This window comes from Mastacembelus armatus, chromosome 5 (assembly GCF_900324485.2).
Source record: "Mastacembelus armatus chromosome 5, fMasArm1.2, whole genome shotgun sequence".
Classification (NCBI taxonomy): domain Eukaryota; kingdom Metazoa; phylum Chordata; class Actinopteri; order Synbranchiformes; family Mastacembelidae; genus Mastacembelus; species Mastacembelus armatus.
Genome location: NC_046637.1, coordinates 10,087,763 through 10,107,826, shown reverse-complemented (window position 1 = coordinate 10,107,826; position 20,064 = coordinate 10,087,763). Strand labels below are relative to the sequence as shown.

The 20,064-nt window shown below is 38.6% G+C and overlaps 1 protein-coding gene across 4 annotated transcripts in view; it reads right to left on the bottom strand.

Annotated features, from left to right (window-relative positions):
- Window positions 1-20,064, bottom strand: part of atp2b2 (ATPase plasma membrane Ca2+ transporting 2) — a 60,506-nt gene that overhangs the window by 12,715 nt on the left and 27,727 nt on the right. For all 4 annotated transcript variants that reach the window (XM_026307871.1, XM_026307870.1, XM_026307869.1 and 1 more), the window contains exons 7-13: window positions 19,068-19,160; window positions 16,701-16,742; window positions 14,106-14,270; window positions 12,398-12,612; window positions 11,671-11,913; window positions 3,225-3,466; window positions 1,487-1,721 (exon numbers count right to left, since the gene is read on the bottom strand). In XM_026307871.1, the coding sequence (XP_026163656.1) occupies window positions 1,487-1,721; window positions 3,225-3,466; window positions 11,671-11,913; window positions 12,398-12,612; window positions 14,106-14,270; window positions 16,701-16,742; window positions 19,068-19,160 (1,235 nt within the window). The remainder of the gene's footprint in view (window positions 1-1,486; window positions 1,722-3,224; window positions 3,467-11,670; window positions 11,914-12,397; window positions 12,613-14,105; window positions 14,271-16,700; window positions 16,743-19,067; window positions 19,161-20,064) is intronic.

The following is a 20,064-nucleotide window of genomic DNA, read 5'->3' as shown; positions in this document are numbered from 1 at the left end:
TCCCTAGCAGGTTAAAGCTTTCTGTCCCAGTCTGAAGTGTGCATTTCATGAATCAATAATCATTTTGTGAAGCACTCATCAGTGAAGCAACTGATCACACACACCCTAATGTCAAGCCTTTGAAATGACATGCGATCCCTTTCTGTCAGCTCATTGTACGGGCCGCTGCTGTCACCAGGGTCCTGCAGCTTTATTCACTCTCTCTGCTCCACGTGCTTAGATCTGACATCGTAATCAATACAGAAATATTGTGCTTCCTCAAGCAAATCAACAGAAAAGAACAAGTAATAAATGGCTGACCATAAAAGAGTGAGCATTCCTCACTCAAATAACATCATACTCAAATATTTCAGTTCCATCTGATGTTAATAAAAGTGGTTTTATGCGACTGAAGAAAGGAGCAAGTCTGGTGTAACTGAAATCCATAGAAATGTGCCTGGACAAGAACAGAAGCTTAATAACAACCGCAGGCTTTGAAATCCAAGAAAACATCAGGGAAACAGCACAGGGGTAGAAGTAAATAATAAATAAATAAATCTCCAAAATCACATACAGAATTTTTCAAGAAGCTTGCATAATTAGGGGTCTACATTACTCCCCTTTTAAAAATACTTCTATCAAACCGAACTGTAATAAAAAAGCTGAAGTGCACTCTTCTTCCAGCCTCATGCCTTCTCTGAATTCATTTTTGTTCATGTTTACTTATTTCCATAAATCTGTCACCCTATGAAAACATGTCATTAATACACTTAATTAATAAGCAAGAAAATATTCTTTTTAACTACAATGTTCCTATAAGCTGTCTCTATACCTATTCTATGACCCAGAATTCTTTATGTAATATTGGACAACTGTACATTGTCCTTTAGCAACAGGACATCTTTTATGCCCTTAAACAAAACCTATGAGTCCATATGAAAACATATGCTGTTTCCAAGCTTTACACTGGCTTCCACCATCATTTCTCAGCATTGGACAAGGAATACACATGTGATCGGGCTGGACAGTGTACATTACAGAACCTTAGTAACCCTAACATTAACCCAAAGCTGTTTCTTCTGTCTTTTTTTTTTTTTTGCACATGGTGTTGACATACACTATGTGACTGACTGACTATCATTTCTAGGGTGTCTCTTGATCAGCTGTGTCAGATTTTGCACAGCTGTATGCAGAAAAGTACCGAGTACCGACACAAAAATAGCTATGACAACTGTACGTGTAGAACAGATAGCTCATAATTCCTGAGGGAGATTACATTGTTACAGCAGCCTACACAGGTAGCACCGAAGAGATAGTCACAAGGTAGACAAGGTCGAAGATATTAAAAAATGCCATACTGTATCTAAAAAAAAATAGCAAGAGGCACTGCTTCAACGTTGTGGCCAGGACACACATGTGACAAAGCTGCTGATAGCTGGTAAAGCAGACTATTTGCTCAACATCCACTTCTCTCAGTGTATCACCAAAATAGCTCACACTCTCCTACCTCTGGCCTGACAGGGTCCTCTATCCCGACGACACAGATGGCCGTGAGGTCACTGAGGATGTTGTTCTCATCTTCCCAATTAGGCTCAGGATTGCTGGAGAAGTCACGGTATGCCACACAGATGGTTCTCAGGCCATCACACGCCATGGGCTCAATCACCTTCTTCACCATCTCGTCCTTGTCCCGTGGACGGAAAACCCTTGCTTCACCCACTTCGCTCAGAATATGGCTGCATCTGCAGTTAAAGATGGGTTGCAGAGAGATGGGAATCAGTGTTTTCTGTGCTATGCCAGTTTGACCCAAACTGAAAATCACAAAACACAAATTCTGGACTCTGGATCACAATTTTGTGTAAATAAATATTAATATTAAATAATAAGTAATAATTGCCAAACTATTAGCAAATAAGGATTATGTGATATGACCAAAAGCCCCAAAACAACAACAAAATGAACTCTAGTGAAACTGTTTTATCAGCTATTTACAACTGATTTTGTAATACACAACAACATACTGCAATCTCCCTGGGCATTAAATGCTATTAAAAAAAAAAGAAAATTTCTTTTCTAATATCACTTTTCCAAGCATGGGGGAGAATGCATTCAAGTTCATTGCCACCACAGTGTCAACACATGTAAGCGTTTACGGATGCGTGACCTTTCACGCTGTGGTCAAAAGGCTCATGTGTACCTGGTGAACCCAGAACATGAGAGTGCTGCTGCCACCTTATTACTGCAGCCAAAAGATGTTAATGTGAGCTACAGTACGTAGATTTCTCATTAGCAGAATAGATGAACATTGAAATGGAAAACAAATAGGTGTGCTGGTATACAGCTGAATACAGCTACTGAAAAGTATATCAATTAAAAATGCAGAACAAAGAGTAATTGTTGCAAGTGTCATTTCAGGACCTTTATCAGTTTGGACAAAAATGTATATTTTACCTTAAAATTACCCTCAAATTAAGTAATTAGTAGGTTCATGTGTATTAATATTAAATGTGTTTAATCAAACACAAAGTGTAGTAGTCAAGAAATCTCCATGCAGTGCCAACATGCTGTCACTGTCTTATTATAAATGTTCGATTTAAATATAATTCATTCACAACATCTTGTCATGTTTTTCTCAGTTAGCCGTATATTCCTGTACTATTATTTTTATGTCTCAGGTGTGAGACCTTCTAAGTGAACACTCAGCCCATTTTCTCCACCTTGAAGGTTAGGATTAGGGGGTTAGGGTTATGGTTAGTGTTGAGAATATCCAACAGGTTATGCTCTTGCATAAATATGGCTTGGATATACTAAATGGCTTTGATATAGTAATTTAGGGTGGCGGGGGTGAGGCTGGAACCAATCCCAGCGGACATTGGGTGAGAGGCGGGGTACACCCTGGACAGATCTTCAGTCTATCACAGGGCTGAAACTCAGCCCCAGAGAAACACTCACATTTACATTCACACCTACAGAAAATTTAGAGTCACCACTTAGCCTAACCCCAACCTCTATGTCTTTGGACTGTGGGAGGAAACCAGAGTATCTAGAGAAAACCCACAGATATGGGGGGAACATGCAAAGTCCACACAGAAAGACACCAGGATCAAACAGGATTTGAAACCGGTACCCTTTTGCTGTGAGCCAACATTGCTAACCACTATAATGCCCTGATTATATCATATGCCTGTTAAACAAACTACATTATTATCAGAATGATCTTATTTTAATCACAAAATCAGACTCACTTTTTGAGGACAATCTCAGAGGCTCCTTTGCTGTACATGCGGAAGCTCCCATCAGGCAATTTGATGACAGTGCTCATGGACTTCCTGACAGAGTTGAAGGTGTAGACTTTGTAAAGCTTCTCCTCTGGGATCTGGTTTCTTATTGGCTGGTAATCCCGCTTCAGGTCCAACACTAATCCCAGCAGGCCACACTCCGTCTTGTTGCCCACCTGCTTCGGCAGACCGCCTTCCTTATCTGGGGGCTGGGGAGAGCCAGAAGAAGAGATTGTTGGATGAGTTCACATCAATATATGGACCAAAATTTTCAGCAATAGTGATGAATTTGTGCCTCTTCTATCTAACTATCATTATTTCAACTTTGATATTATTATCACCTATGCATCATCATCAATCTCTATAATGTTTTTCTACCATCTGTATAGCTGTTTTCTCATACTGAAAGTAAAAATCAACAATCAACAATCCTTAAATCCTTGAACTTGAGTCTTCTATTGGGCTCATTCAAGGAACAGTCATTACTGTTTGTTCGGAGAAACATTTCATTGAATGACACTTTCTTTTCATGAGTGCAATGTGACAAATGCACGGCTTGAAATAGTTGCTAGTGATAATTAACCAGCTAGCCGGTGAAAGGGTTGCTCTGTGTGGGAGATGAAATAGATGGAATCACATTTAGACGTTCTTATTTCAGGCATGCAGCTCAAACCTCAATCTGTAATTGTGCATTTGGGACTGTGTTTTTCTCTGGCTCAGTAAACATCTTAGTATCCACATCTCTACATGGCTATATGCACTGTGAACGATAAAGACAGCATGCGATGTGTTTTCAAAGAAAGCGTATGTGTGATGTAAAATGTAGTGCTGGGCATTAGTGCTTTGTGTTCTAGGGCAGAATATTTTCTGCATTAAGTGATTATTTAGTTTGAGAAATTAGAAGCTTGTTCTTTCATTAAAGCCCAAAACTCAAAGTTATTAAATCAGGAAACAAAAACATTGACTCTTTGCTTTTGAAACGCTGGACCCAGAGTATATTTATCATTTTTGCTTGAAAAACAATCACTGGGTTATAAAAACCATTGCTGATCAATTGGAAAAAACAATCAATTTATGTAGTGACTAGCAGAGACGATGTCAGAGGAGCGATTTCTCTGGCTCTCAGAGCTGGAGTGTGTTTATCAGTAGCCAACAGTAGAGCCTTTTATTGTAGGTTAGGTGTGAGTGTGATATCTGCTCAAATCTGTGCATGTGCCTGCTCAGTATGTGTGTGCAGTTGCGTACACACATACTGTATGGTGCAAGTGCGTGCATGTGGTCAGCTTGTGGAAGACTAAGTGTTGCCATGGCAACGTTGGGCAAAGCACACTTGAAAGGAGAGACTTGGGAAAAGAGAGGGTGCACTTCCCACCACTTGGGGATTCTCACTCTTTGGCTCTGATTCTCTTACAGGACTCTCACTCATCTCACTTCACACATGTCCTCAAATCTTTCTGTGTATCCATTTTCATCTTTTTCCAGTTCACATTTATTAGTATTTACCAAGCCACACTCCATTTACTCACTCTCACCCCTCTAATGTCAAAAAGAAATACAAGCAGCATACAGCATGACTGTCCAGCTTTATTTGAAAATTTGTTTTCTTTTTCATTCATTGTGACCGAACAAATCTCCTTTTTGTCAATATCCTATGCACACACACACACACACGCACACACACACACACCGTCACACACACATATACTGAACAGTGTAGCGACACTGATGCTCATGAGTCTGGACACATCTGAGAGTGTGCAATCCTTACTGTCATTATTCATAACATGCCTCCTCATATAATCACACATTCTTGAGTTGGTATTCATTTGAGCTTTACAAGAGGTGAGTGCAGTTAAAAAGAAGGAAATGGCAATCAAGGAAATTACAGCAGCGAATGATTATTTTCATTATTTGTTAATCCGCCAATTACTTTCTTAATGAATGAATTGAAAATATCAGAAATGAACAAAAATGCACAGTATAATTTCCCAGAGTCCAAGGTAGCTGCATCAAATTCTTTATCATGTCCAAGCATCAGTCCATAGCCTACACATACTCTAAGTACCTTCATACAGTATGTACAATCCTAGGTCATATGTATATTACAATTATAGGGGAAAAAATGGATTTAAACTAAAGTGAGTGCTCTATTTTGATCACTATAAAAAAAACACATACCACATGTTAAATGTGGTTCATCTGGAGCCCTATTAGCTACCACTGCAGTGACAGCTAATCTCCCTGGGGTCTTGCTATATAGTACCTACTGTACGCTTGACACCTACACTCAGCGGCTTGTCAGGTACATTCTCTTTCTCTAACACACACACATACACACACATACACAAAACAACACAGTATGTCAAAAGCACACTGAACATAATACCTCTGACTTGCTGCTAAGCAGACACCTTCAGTTTGTGCTATTTGCCCCTAAAATAGACTGACTGCAGGTTCGCTGCTCTGTGTCTAAACAAGCCTCCAACCAAGATTAGATGTAAAAGAACAGCTTTACATTTCAAGGCTCTGAAATTTACGTTCTTGCTGTTGTTCTTTTTCCACTCAGTACTTGCTGCAGCGTGGTGAGAAAGATTCGGGCTCGGCAGTGTAGTTAATCACATTAATGACTTGTTGGAATTGGTGCACTCACATTCTCCATCTAATGACCGCTCCACCTGCTAACGAGGCTTTGATAGAGAATGCCATTAAACTGTGCTAACATATGCAATCTATTTATTCAATATTGCCATTTTACTGCATATCTCCATAGTTACCCTTTCCCTATTGGACTTAAGTTGACTGAACAACAGTATTAAGGTTAGACTTTTCCCTGTGATTTATGCAAATCCTACATCAAATGAAGCAGAGGCAGAATACCCAGGAATCATTTCTGTGGATCATCCATCTAGTGAGTCATATACACGCTTTCAATGTTTGCTCGTGTAGCTCAATATTTTTAAAAATCACAATTTCTTAAGAAACAATGAATATTGATTCATTTAGGCTCAGTCATTTTGTACATGTCCCCTTAGCTGACACTGCTGTGAGCCAGAGGTTCCAGCTCACAGGGTTAGAGAGAAAACCCGTCTGAAATCTCATTAATCATTAAAACTCAATCAGAATACCAGCCCATGTTCACCTAGTAATTGGACATATCTGCTTTATGTTAGCTGTGTGTTTCACAGACACAGACAAGAGTATAAATACTTTATACCTAGTTTGTGGTAAATAACAGAATTAATGCCTTTTCCTAATGACCGATGATTACATCAGGAAGACACTGCCTGTCATTGGCTAATGAGGGCATTGGAACAAATGGCTTCATCTGCTAAGTGCCTGGGACAATAGGCTCCCAGCAACAGAACAACATGAAGCTACACCAGGATGAATGGCTGCCTAAAAAAAAACAAACAGAATGTGCTGTATTTTAAGTGATCATTTCTACATAAAGTTTAAATTTCTGCCTTTATTAAATAGTTTTGATGTTAACTGATGTTTATTATAAGTTAATTTCATGGTATAGTCAAGGGGAAGGCAATATCTGCAATGATTAAAGGAAAACACATGTAAATATGCAAAATGCATTTGATACATTTGAAGATTTGATCCTGCTGTGAAAATGAAACCTTTGTTTAGACATGAATACTCTCTGTGATGACAGGGTTGTGCTAATAGCTCGGCTGAAGGATGCAAGGCTAAATGGAAATAAATACAGAGCTAAAATATTTGGGGAATGAAAATTATTTTGTAGATGTTTCATATATTTTCACCCACTGTTTTTGACACTACATGAAACCTCAAAAATTTTGTCTTGATGATCAGATCTTAGAAATTACATTTCGCAAAACCTGCACACACTATCCCAGTGTGAAAGAGCAATGCATAAACAGAAAAAAAACAAAAGGCAAATAGCAACACCACTGCCTTTTATTTTCTGAGATTCCTCAGACGATCAACTTGACATAGGTTTCTACATGCAAAGACAGTTTGCTGGCATGGGATGCCCAACATTGGCATGACTCGGCTACTGTTGGCATGTCCTGGCCTGGATGTGGCTAAGGACCAGCTGCCCTCTCCCTGGTCCTTGGGTGCACCCACAGGCAAGGACATATGCCAGAGGGAGAGTTGGCAATTTTACTTCCTATTCCACCTGGGGCTCTCCTTAATCCTTACCTCCTGTTCCTTCCCTTTCTCTTCTCTGACAATTCATATTCTTTCATTTTCACGCTCCACCTCACCCTTTCACCACTATTGTTCCTCATTTTACATTTTACTCCTGATTTACACTCTCTCTCATTCTACTCTTTTCATATCCTTTGCCTTCCTCACTCTGGATGAATTTCTCCTCTTCCTCACTGTCCATTTCCCTGGTCTCTTACATGGCGTCCCACCCCCTTGCCTCCTCCCTCTTTGCATGTAGGAGTGGATGATATTCTAGCTCTCCACATGACTGTACCAGCCAACTGGGCTAAAGCCTGGAGGCGTGCTGGAGGACAGTAATACAGTCTTTCAGTCCCTGATGAGGACACTTGTCACGCGAGTGTGGTTTCTCTCTCCCCTTCTTATATAATTTTCCCATTTTCTCTCATCCTTTTTTTTTTGTGCAAATCCTTGCTTTCCTTCCCTCTACCCCATTTTGCCCTTCTATTGCAGACATTAGATTATTCCCAAAACAATATTACAAAATGTATCTGAAGTTTCCACCAAATCTTAGGTCAAAGCCTGTAGTATCCAATCTTTGAATGCTTGTGTCTTGAGAAGGTCAAGTGTCTGTGTTTCTTCCGTTTCTCTATTTTCTCCTTTTTCTTCACACTCCACTTCACCCCAAATCAATTAAAACACTGTCAATGAAAGCATGAAATCCTTAATGTCATGTGCCTTTGAAACATCAAAGCAGTGTCACTGTAATGTGACGCACTTTTTAACTGCTATCTCAGCAACACTGTCAACACGATAAGCAAGTGCAGAATACAGAGGAGAGGAGAGGAGAGGAGAGGAGAGGAGAGGAGAGAGGAAGCACACAACATCCAGATGATAAAAGTGCTAGTTAGCCAAAGCCAATTATAAACATTTCGACTCACTGCTGAATAAAAATTCAATTTAAATACAAACCATGAACTGCTCAGTGTGGAGCAAAAAATCTTTTCGTATTTAACAATAAAAGAATCTTGTTTTTCTATTGTCTATATTCTGATGTTACTTTTATTATATTGATTAGATTATTAGATTTTTTTTTTTTGAACGCTCACGTACTTCCTAAGTGTAGCCATTTACTTAAGTGTGTGTATGGATGTGTTTGTTATGTGTTTGTTATCTACCTCTCTTGTCCCCGACCGGAATAATGACCTGAGCAGGTGGTTGAAGCAACATGAGAGTGAGCTCCCAGGACACTCACACAGCCATGCTAAACACACACTGTGCTGCGAGAACACGCACCTGTGATCTGAATACCTCCTATAGAGTCATCAGGCCGAATGTGACAGATGTGATAACATTTATCTGCATCTGCACTTTTCACACTACACAAGCACACACACGTGCACACACACGCACACACACACACACAGACATATGCACACACATATGCACACACATGCACACCCAGGGTTCTTTGGACTTTTAATAGCTGACAAAGAAATAACTAACAATGTGAAGTGAAAGCTGAAAGAAAAGAAGAGAAGAGAACTGCTAATGTGATTCTGTGAGGCTGCTGTATGTTACGGAGCACTTGCCACTGGGTATGACGCACATTCCTATGAAATGACAGCAGTATTCTGACATCACTGAATGGTCTTTAGAAATTGCTATGTAGCATACATGATTTGCCTGCAAGTGATATCCAATGCAACCCTTCCAGTTTTTTTTTTTCCAGTATATGAATGTCTTACAGCAAGTATGCATATACTGTCGAATAACTGTGCGTGGTTTTACTGTGTAAAAATGTTTGAATGCAGTATGCTACCTGGTGTGTTCTTATACAAAGGTTTCCCCTCTATATAGTCTGCATGTGCTGACAGAAGAAGGTGAGCTATACTAGTGGCTGTATTATGAAGCCAGAGGGGGACTGATATACGTATCAAAGGCTGCCTCTTTGCTTTTGTGCCTTTGTGTGGCAGTCATCAAAGACTTCCATAGCCATCCTGGCATCCCACAGGATTGGCCGCTTATATAAGAACACACCAGCTAGCATACTGCAGGGCTGGAGTGGCGCTGAGACAGTGGGGGTGGCTGAGATGGAGAAAGGGATATACTAAACCTTTCTGAGAAATGTCCTTTTTGCCTTCTGCTTTCTCAGTTCACTTCATTCCTTATCTGTCCTTCTCCATCTTGTTTTCCCTTCGCTTCTTTCCTTTATTCTAATAAGAGCCCTCAGTAAATAAATACATTCATGTGTTGAACTATTTCTGTTCTAGATTTTATATTTATTCATGTAATGTGCCTTTATGCATATACGCCCACTGAACTAATGTATGTACCGGTATATGAAAGCCAGTGGGTTAGCTACCAGAAATGGTTAGCAGGTATCGTTGATGCTGCAGGTAATTACTGTAAATGGTATTATAAGCCATAGTAAAAGTATGTAAGCTGATATCATTTGATGTTTACCCTAAGTTTAACTTCTACTCTTGTATGAATGAAGAGATTAAAGAACACACTAAATGTGCCATTTAATCCACCAACTCTAAGCTGCACTCTGTTGGTGCTTAATTCCGTTGAGCTAAGCAGCTATGATGGTACAATCGGCTGACGTAATGTTGCAGAGCATTCCTCCAGGTTTTTCAAAAAGGGATAACAGTGGTAAGTTTTGGTAAAGAAATGTAGGAAAGGGGAACTGAGGAGGCATCAGTTGCAACAACAGAAGGGATTGAAATTTTTTAACTATGAGAAAATAAAGATATGAAAGACATTTTAAACTGAGACAGGAGATCTTTTTCCATCACATTTTCATTCTGAATGTTCCACTTTGTGCACAGATATGTGAAACTGAAAAAGCATGCAACAATATGTCATAAATGTCATAAATCATGCATCTTTTCAGAGTGGGAATCACAAAATTATGCAAAGTTTGGATTCTTGGACCAGAATAAATACACCATGCACATTGTTGAGGAATGAAAATGAATTTATAACTGAACTTAAAAAATAAAAAGCACTGCACTGACTGGAATAAAGCCTGGGAGACACACAGTTATGCCACCAGCATGTCAGAAGTAACTGCACTGTGCATATCAAAGGAACCAGAGTTAAAACTACAGAGGACTTAAATCGGAAGCGCTCCATCTTAGAAACCCAGTGACCAACCCTGTTTTTATCAAGATTGCAATCGTACCCTAAGGGGTAGGAAGTGAAATCTGTGGGATCCTTCTATCACAGATGTCCTGCCTGCTGAACTCATTTCCCATGCAAGTTCCATAAGGCCATTTGTCAGTTGGTCAGCCATCAATGAATAGGCTCTACAGGGGTTTACAAGATAGTGACACACAGACAGCCACAAATGGTGTTTGTGTGTGTGTGTGTGTGTGTGTGTGTACAGGTGAGAAAACATGGTCATGCCAGAAAAAAAGATTACTCAGGCATGTTGCTCTAACAGTCTGAAGCTTGCTGATTTTGGCAAGCTTTGCTTTTAGAATATGATTGCCAAATGCTTTATTAGGAGAAGTGTTTCAGACCTTTGGCCTGAAGGAATATCCATGCAAACAGGTTTCAGAGTCTGTGATTCCAACATATAACAAAATAATATGGCATTTTGGAGTTCCCCACAGGAACTTGAGTGTACCTTGGCATTGATTGGTAAGTCTGCTGGAGCAATTAGCACCATTATCCAAAAAAAATATCATTTTTATTTTATAATATAAAAGTATGGGTCTAAAGGTCAGGCATGTTGTTTCTCCACTCCACTAAAGGTTTTTCCATTAATTTTGTCACCTTTCAGTGTATGTACATACTGTATATGTCTATATGGGTGTATGTACACACAGTATGTATATATGTATATTTATTTATCTAGAGTTATTATTCATATTATACATTTTATGTTGCATGCAGGTCTACAGTAATCCGCTCAAGGAAAATCTCTCTACGCTGCATTCACTGTAAACAAGAGACCTTCTTGAGCACTTAGACAGATTGGATTCAATTACAGTCTGCCACACTCTGAATATCAGATAAAACAAAATTACACAACTGTTCTCAAGGTGATAAGTTGAGTGAGTGCCTGATGAATCTAAAGCAGAAGCCAAGGACGCCAACATTCTGCTGTGCCAAGTAGAAAGCACTGCAGAACTGTGTCACCGCTCTCATCATATGGCTTCACCATTCACACGGTGGGAGCTGACATCTTAGTCTTTACTAAAAGGCTTTAGTACTGTAAAATATCTTAAATAAATATTGTGACCCATTATATGTGGCTTACCAGTATCTTGGTGGTATAGGCACTGTTGATGGCGATTGCGTTGACCACTAACTCCAGTGATTTGGGTGGCAGAACTCCGGGGTCTGGGATTTCTTTGTAGTGCACATCTCCAATATAACACTGCACAGCCGTCATGCGGTTGGTGGTTAACGTGCCTGTCTTGTCAGAGCAGATGGCTGTAGCGTTGCCCATTGTTTCACATGCATCCAGGTGACGCACCAAATTGTTGTCTTTCATCATTTTCTGTTGGTAGGGAACAATATGATAAGAATAAAATCCCCATTTGAAAATGCTTAAGAATTTAATTTATTATATTATACTATAATATGTGTATTCCTGAATTATTCTCACACACTTACACTGCTTAAACATCAGTGGTTATAATGACAAAAAAGGTATGCAGGTATATGTTTATTTTACATGTTTAAAGGCTTACTTTATTCCCAGCATTGGTAATAAACAAAAAACAAAAAACAACTGCTTTCTGTACTTAGCCTTCATCAGAAACCGTTTTTCTGTTTTTAGCTGTATATCATATACGCTTAGTGTGTTAGTACAGTGCAGAAACTAAGGTGCATCTTTCAGTAGCAGGTGATAGTTAAGCTATGCTTTATATTGTACAGTAGGTCAGAAAATCAACTTTCAATGTAAACATAAACTAACTAAATACAATGTTTAAATGGACAGTAGATACAGCAGTATATTTTTGTATATACAGTATGTTCACCTTGACAGAATAAGCCAGGGAGATGGTGACAGCCAGCGGCAGCCCCTCCGGCACAGCCACTACCAACACAGTCACACCGATGATGAAGAACTTGACGAAGTACTGGATGTAGATGGGAGTGCACTCTGGCATCCATGGGCGCTTCTGCATCACAAAGTTGTCAATGGCAAAGTATAGGACCAAGATGATGACTGTGATGGCTGACATGAGCAAACCTGAAAGAGTTACAGAGGGTATCGGTTGAGCAAAGGAATAAGATTAAAGTCAAACTTTAATTTATAAAACTAAATGTTCTCTGTGAAATTGCCAAGGAGATAGAGGGGTAGTGTACGATACACGAGAGACAGAGTCTGAGTGGGGTGTCACTTTTTGTTACACTTCACTCTTCCAAGTGGGAAAATGTGTCTGCAGATTTGCCCCATCAGTGTAGCACCTGAGGAGCAATTCTAGTTGTTTCCAGTGCTTTAGCCCAGGGCCATGGCAGATGATTGCCAACCCCTACAGCAACATGAATGTGCTTTAGTATGGGAGAAAACCAGAGCACCTAAAGAAAACAAGTGCAAAAAAAGTCACTGACCCAGTATGATCACCATGGTGCTCATCTTGTCAGTGTGTCCAGAATTTAAAAAATAATCATGGTTGCTTTACCATACAGGCAGATTTGGAAGGCCTAAATTAAAACCTAAATTAAACACGGACAGTTATTATCTTATTGATTACACTGTGGCTATACTGTACGGTTATTTATTTATAATGTATATAATGTGAAATTAAACAGGTGAAAGGAGCATGGTCTGCATAGTTTCATGTCAGCTTTGTTTTTATAAAAAAATGTTCCATGAGAAGTGTATATGCATGTTCCAAGCAGCGGTTTGTGCATACATAACAGTTATAAATGAGACCCTAGGTGTGGCTTATTGGGAGTGTATAGAAATCAGCCAAGACACGTTCAAATATGCTCTGCCAGATCTGCAGTAAGACCATATGATCTTACAGTGCCGCTTGTATGCTAATCCATCCACAGTATTTCATTGTTCTGACACCATGTCCTCATTCCATCAGTCAGGCCAACAGTGTAGTGTAAAAATGAGGTCTACTTTTAAGAGAGTCTCTTAAAAATGAGAAAACTTCCAACTCCATATCTAGAAAAACTTTAAAAGAATTCTGGGACTTCTTCTTTTAAGAATCCTAAATTCTCCAGACTGATCCAGAAACCTTAGCTTTTAATGGGTATCATTTGCTCAAAGTAATCCTAATATGTTGATATATGAGGACACCCACTATGTGGGCACAATGGCATGTGGGCATTTGTTACTAAATATGCTTGCTGGTACAGACTGACTGCACTGTGTTAGACATCAGCTTCTTGGTGCCATATATTGCTTTAAATGAAATTATAAACAACTGATTATAATACGGGTGGTAAAATTGCAAAAGTGAAGAAGCTGCATAGTGGGGTCTCAGTTGTTCCCAGACTCAACAAGTCCAAAGGGGACAGGACATTTAGAAAAATAAAGTACTTAAGCCCTTCTACAGCTCCATAATTCAGATGTGCCCAATCTGCCTCAATTGCTCTAAGCAACAAAGACATGAGTCTTATCAGTGCAACATCTTGCTGCGCTGGACAGGATGATGATTCAGTACCTTGTTGTTCCTGATTTAACTGTCTGACTGAGTGATGGACTTGACCACAAGCAATTTGCTGTACCTGCTTTGCCAATCTGGACGGCCAATTTGGTCAGTTTCCCTTGAAGCACAGACTTCTCTTTTTTTGGAACGGACACCTTCTTCCTCTCTTTCTCATCAGCCTCTCCGCCTTCAGCACTCTTTAGAGGCTGCATCTCCATGGCAGCTGCTCCATCCTGCTTCTTTACTGTAAACACCACAGAGAAAAAAAAACAAAAAAAAAAAAACAGACAACAGTGGTGTTAGAAATGGAGATTAGACCAAGGAAACGAGAGGGAATGGTGAGCCAGGCTTTAACACCAACGTGTTGCACTAGTTCCAGGACAGAACCAGAACAGGTCATAAGGACACCCCATGACAAAATGCAAATTAATAGGTATGTCAAAACCTTTCATAGAAAAAAAACAGGATTGTTTATGTGTGTTTCTGCATAGTCTCTAACTTATTGGGAGAATAAAAGGGACTGTGAATTTTACAGTGAGTCATGAATAATTCAATGGGCCTACAACCAAAGTCCAAGCCATGTTCATAGATGATTAAGAAGACTTCAAAGTATTTGCAGAAAGTGAGAAAAAGGAAACCTATGCACATTTCAAACACAAAACACGGACTGTGTTTCACATAAAAAATACAAAACAGGTAGAAAAAACCCCCCAAAATATTAAGAGGAGGTAGTGGTTCTGGTGTTTTTGCCCTGAGAGAACAGAAATATATCATAGCCAAGCTGCTACCTTTACATGATGTATAACAGTTTTACACTATTCTGGAAGACAGTCGGAGATCTCAGTTAAAGATGATGATACAGTATCTCAACATATAGTGGCAGTAAGATGCTAATTTTAATACATAAAAAATTTGAATGTTGATGAAAAATGGTTGAAGCCATTTCTCTTATCAGTAAAGTAATCCCCATATTGTAAAACCACATATATGAAAGTGATCACATATTTGGCTGAAATAAACCATCTCATTAGGGACTGGATTCAAACACACACAACACAATTACCCTATAGACTGTTACTATGCATTTGAGATGACTTCAACTCAATAAAATACAACAGAATATAATTGATTTTACTAATCAAAAAGTAAAAATCAATATTCTAGATAAATATCATTTTCAAAAACACATATACATTGCATACATCTGATTGCTCCTGTCAGAGAGTCACAGATTTTATCTACTTTATACTCTTGGAAGTGTAGAAACAAAGTTTTCTGTAAAAAAAAAATACTGTTCAGTCGATAAAACCAGTCCTCAGTGACATTGCTCTGTCTCCAGCTCCCCCTCACACACACTCACTCTCACACACATGCACACACACACGCACACACGGTGCAATGCTTCACTGTAAATATAAGCTATTACCACGAATAACTTCTTCCCGACTTTCACAATGAGGCATGTTTGATGCTTACATAAAACATGTTAAATGTTAAACATCTGTCATACTCTCTGATGGTGCATTCTGTTTTTCCACCCCCATAGCCACCAGATAGGACAGGAGCAAGATCACTTGAAATTGAATAGACTCAAGACAAAAGGTTCATCTTCTGGAATCTGTATTTACTCTATATTCTAAGCAATGCTGAGCTAGACTGTAATCATTATCTTGCACAACTAGTACGGACAAATGTACATGATGCTAAAGAACGTCCTCATTTACCCTTTTGACCCTTTGCTTTGGGGGATACTTTGACTTTTTTTAGTTTGTGTCTGTTACTCCATTGCAACATGCTTTTGTTTTAAGAAAGGAAACATATTGTGACATGACATGACCCTTGTGGATAGCCCTGCAGTCTAGGTAATTAAACCAAATTAGGAGTGGTAAGTATATCAATGATTTTGAAATGTACACTTTTAGATGACTGAGAAAAATAATGGTGTCGTCATGTACATTAACAAGGGGCTGTTATTAAAGCGTGAGTCAATTAATTAATTTGTTGATTTAAAGAAAATGTTGTTTATATTATTGAGAATTTAATTGCCTTAGACTTAACTTATCCCTTAAATCTTAAGCCATATTGAATTTACAATGTGTGGACAAGAATTCATGAAACAGTGGAAACCAGATGTGATATATGACTTGGGTTTTGGGTGTTTTTGGTTGATAACAATAGCCCAGGTGAGGCACATCCACTAGTTGTGGGACAGGTTGCTGTATTCTCATAGAGAGCAAGACAAGTCAACAACACAAGAATAACAACAAAACAACAGACCAAGGACAAAACATCAAGACACAGAGTGGAGAGGAGGGATTTTCTAACTAATATGACTGTGGGTAAAACCTGGGTCAAATAAAAGGTCTAATCCCTTCCAACACTTACAGTATCTGGGATAGACTTAGTCAGTGACTGGCTGACTAGATTATCAGAGTCCGCTGGAATCCTTTCTGAATTCTGCACATAATATGTTGAAAGACTTTTAACGTGCACTTTTTAAAACCTAGGCTGAAATAAGTAAAGTATTAGAGAATTTTCCAGTTGCATTTGACCCAGAGCTTCACTACGCTCCACAGAAAAGTAAAGATGAGAAGAAAAAGGAGGAGGAGGAGGAGGAGGAGGAGGGAGGAAAAAAATGCAGGGAAGGAGAGAGTGAAAGATATGGTTTGGTTACCTTTAATCTGGTTGCTCTCCATATTGCCATCTTGCATTTTACCTATGATGGAGACATACAAGACAATAACAACAAAAATAACCAAGGCAGACAAGTAAACAAATTATCATCACAGAGACAACACAAACAGTGAGAACCAGAAATTACAAACAGAGAGACAGGAAAATGACTTTTAATACAACGTCTCTGTGAAAGTCACATAGAAAGGCTTGTGATATGTATGTGATGCACTGTGACTAGCAGCTACACCAACTGGCATGGGGTTAATAAAACAAAATTTAATTGAGTTATTTTAACACTAATCAGAGACACGTGTGCAGATTCTTGTGTAATGAAGTAGGAGAACATTAGATTTTAATAGACTATCTTATTATAAACAGCGTGATGTGATGCTGAACATAAGAAAAACTGCACATTTTCTGCTGAATTTTTCTGTCTTTAAGTATTTTTTTGAGCGACATATTCACACTGTGAGCTCAAGTAAATCCACACACATTATCAAATATATGAGTCACATTGTCAGGGTATCAAATGAGATATCAAGACATACGATAGATACGGCATTTACATTGAACGCACGCACCACACACATGTACGATACACACAAACAAGAAAGCATGCATTAGGGGAAAATTCAGACAGCACATGCAAGATCACACACTTGGAGGGAAGCAGACTAGAGATGTGAACAGTACAGAGTAAGGGAAAGATTGAGAGAGAGAGCCTGAAGAAAAAGCCTCCCACATGGTGAAGTTATGTAAGTACAACTGGAGGAAAATCGAAATCTAAGTTCGGGGACTGTGAATTTATTATGCCGTTTGGATTTTGCTTACGCAAGGAGTGAACTTAAATGTGTGTTTCAATCAGACAACGCTGTTTTAAAATACTGAAGCAACAGAACTGCTAAGACACTTCTATTAAGGACACATAGAGTATACATCATTCACCAAGCTGATAAAACAAAATTAAAAGATAGAGGTCCTCTTTCAAAATAAATCTAAGACAATATAATTAAGTAAGCATGTATTACCTTCTGCAGTGTTGATCCCATTATCTGCCCAGGCCATAATTATAAAGATATACACTGTTTGTGTCAGTGGTTATTAGGGTAGAAACTGCACAAAATTTGACTTTCACTGCTTTATACCAATATGTCAGCGCAATCAGAGCCAGAAGTCCATATTTTCTCAAAATAATCGTCAGGTTCAGAACAAATGGCTCATTTCACCTTAACGTCCACATTAGCCAGCTCCCTGAAGTTACATAAATGACGATGACAAATTGCTCTGTTGCAGCCCAAAACAGCACAAGGTCACCATTACAGCCCTTCCTGCCCTGAGTACAAATATTTTTCCTCTCCGAGGAAGTGGAGATAGGAGAGAACCCAATGCAACAAGTAATGAAGTTAATCTTTTTGCATCTTGTCCAGCCTACACAAGATTTTCGCTAAGCTATCTCAGAGGACCCCTAATTAAAAGGAGATGCCCCCTCAGAAGAATTGAGCTACCACATTTCAACTGGTGTCTTGTTTCCTGTCAGAAATCTGAATTAATTAAACAAACCATTTATTAAAAGGCAAAAAAAAAAATCCCACAAAAAAACAAAGAAATAGCCCAACAGTAGAATTTAAAAGAACAGATCTACAGCATATTTTGGGAAATACACTTATTCACTTTCTTGCCAAGGTAAATCAGAAAATCAATACCACTCTTGTATTTATTTTTTCAGTATGAAGCAGCCAGTTAGCTTAGCTTAACATAAAGAGTTGAAACAGGGGGAAACAGTTAGTCTGAATGTTCAGCAGTAACAAAATCCATCTACCACCACCTCTAAAGCTTGTTAATTAGCTCATTATATCTCATTTGTTCTGGTTTGATTTTAGGAAAAACAGCACATGGGCGTTTCTTGGTGGTACTAATATTCTCATCTCTGACGATGAAAGAAAATAAGTTTATTTCCCCAAAACATTTTAAAGACACCTTAATTCAAATCTTTATGCTTCACAATTTTTATTATGAATGAAAAATAAATAGGCTCAAAGGGTTCTTAGCACTGTAGAGCCTTAATGGAGGAGGCATTTTACATTTAAAGTCATTAAAGATTTTTCTCGCACATTATAAGCATTAGAAGACAAAAGATACCGTAAAGAGAAGAAAAGGAAAGATGAGATCCATTTCTATGACTAAAGAGCACATGCACTGACAGTATGGATACAAAGGTGAAAGGTGTCCAACACAACTGAGAGAGAAAGTAGAGCAGAACAGAAAGTGAGCACCCATGGCAGGAGCACTTGGAGAATGGAGGAGTTAGATGGAGCCGAAAGTCACAATGGAGAGAGGTCAGAGATCAGAGGTTTTGTCAACCTACCATTAATTAGGCTGGCACTGCCAGGGGCATTAATGCTTGCAGCCCCATCCGTGGCTATTGTTGCGATGGGGTGGATAGGGGGATGGGAGCAGTCTAGCCAGTAACAATGAGGGCCAAACATGAATGAACAAAAACACACACACACACGCACCCACAAACAAACACACACGCGCGTACACAAGACAGTGAACAGAAATAACATGGTTATAGCACATTAAAGAGATTCAGCATATGCAGGCTATATGTGAAAACTGAAGTGTATAATTCCATTGATTAATTAAATAATTAATTATTATTATATGTGTCTAACTACTGTGATTTAAGATAGAAGATATTCAGGAAAATGCCAGTAAACAAACAAGTGTAACATTGGACATACATGAAACATGAAGTCTGAACATAATGTGGAAAACAATATAACAAAAGTGAAACCAGAACTAAATAAAGATAAACCTACTCTGCGATGATTTTACAAAGCACCTATTTATTTCAAAATACTATATGCGTTGTATGTAATCTTGTAAAAAATATTGTATTTTACTGCTGTCATATTAGGTTTTGACTGCATATGTAATAGTTTTTATTTCATTTCAGGTAGTGTGAAGCTCATTCAAACTGTGTTATTCATGTAATATCTTTTAGGATCTAAATAACCCTGAAACAAATAAGCTAAAAAGGAGTTGTATAACTAGCCTGAAATTAATGCAAACTCAGCAAAAATGTGGCCTTAATTTAATTTAAGTAAGGTGACAAGTTGCGTCCAATATTTTGTGCACGATGTGTTTTTTTTGTTTTTTTTTTGTAAGATATTAATAATAATTTCTGCCTGAGAAAGTTTAAATTTAAACACAGTTAAACTTTAAATTAGGGATCTAGAATGGTCAGGAATAATAAAACACTCAGAGTTTTACAGTGTAAAGTGAATTTAATGACAGCTTCCTTGGGCCTAGTTTGAATGTTACACTGCAAAATTAGCTGTTGGTTATTCCCTAAACTA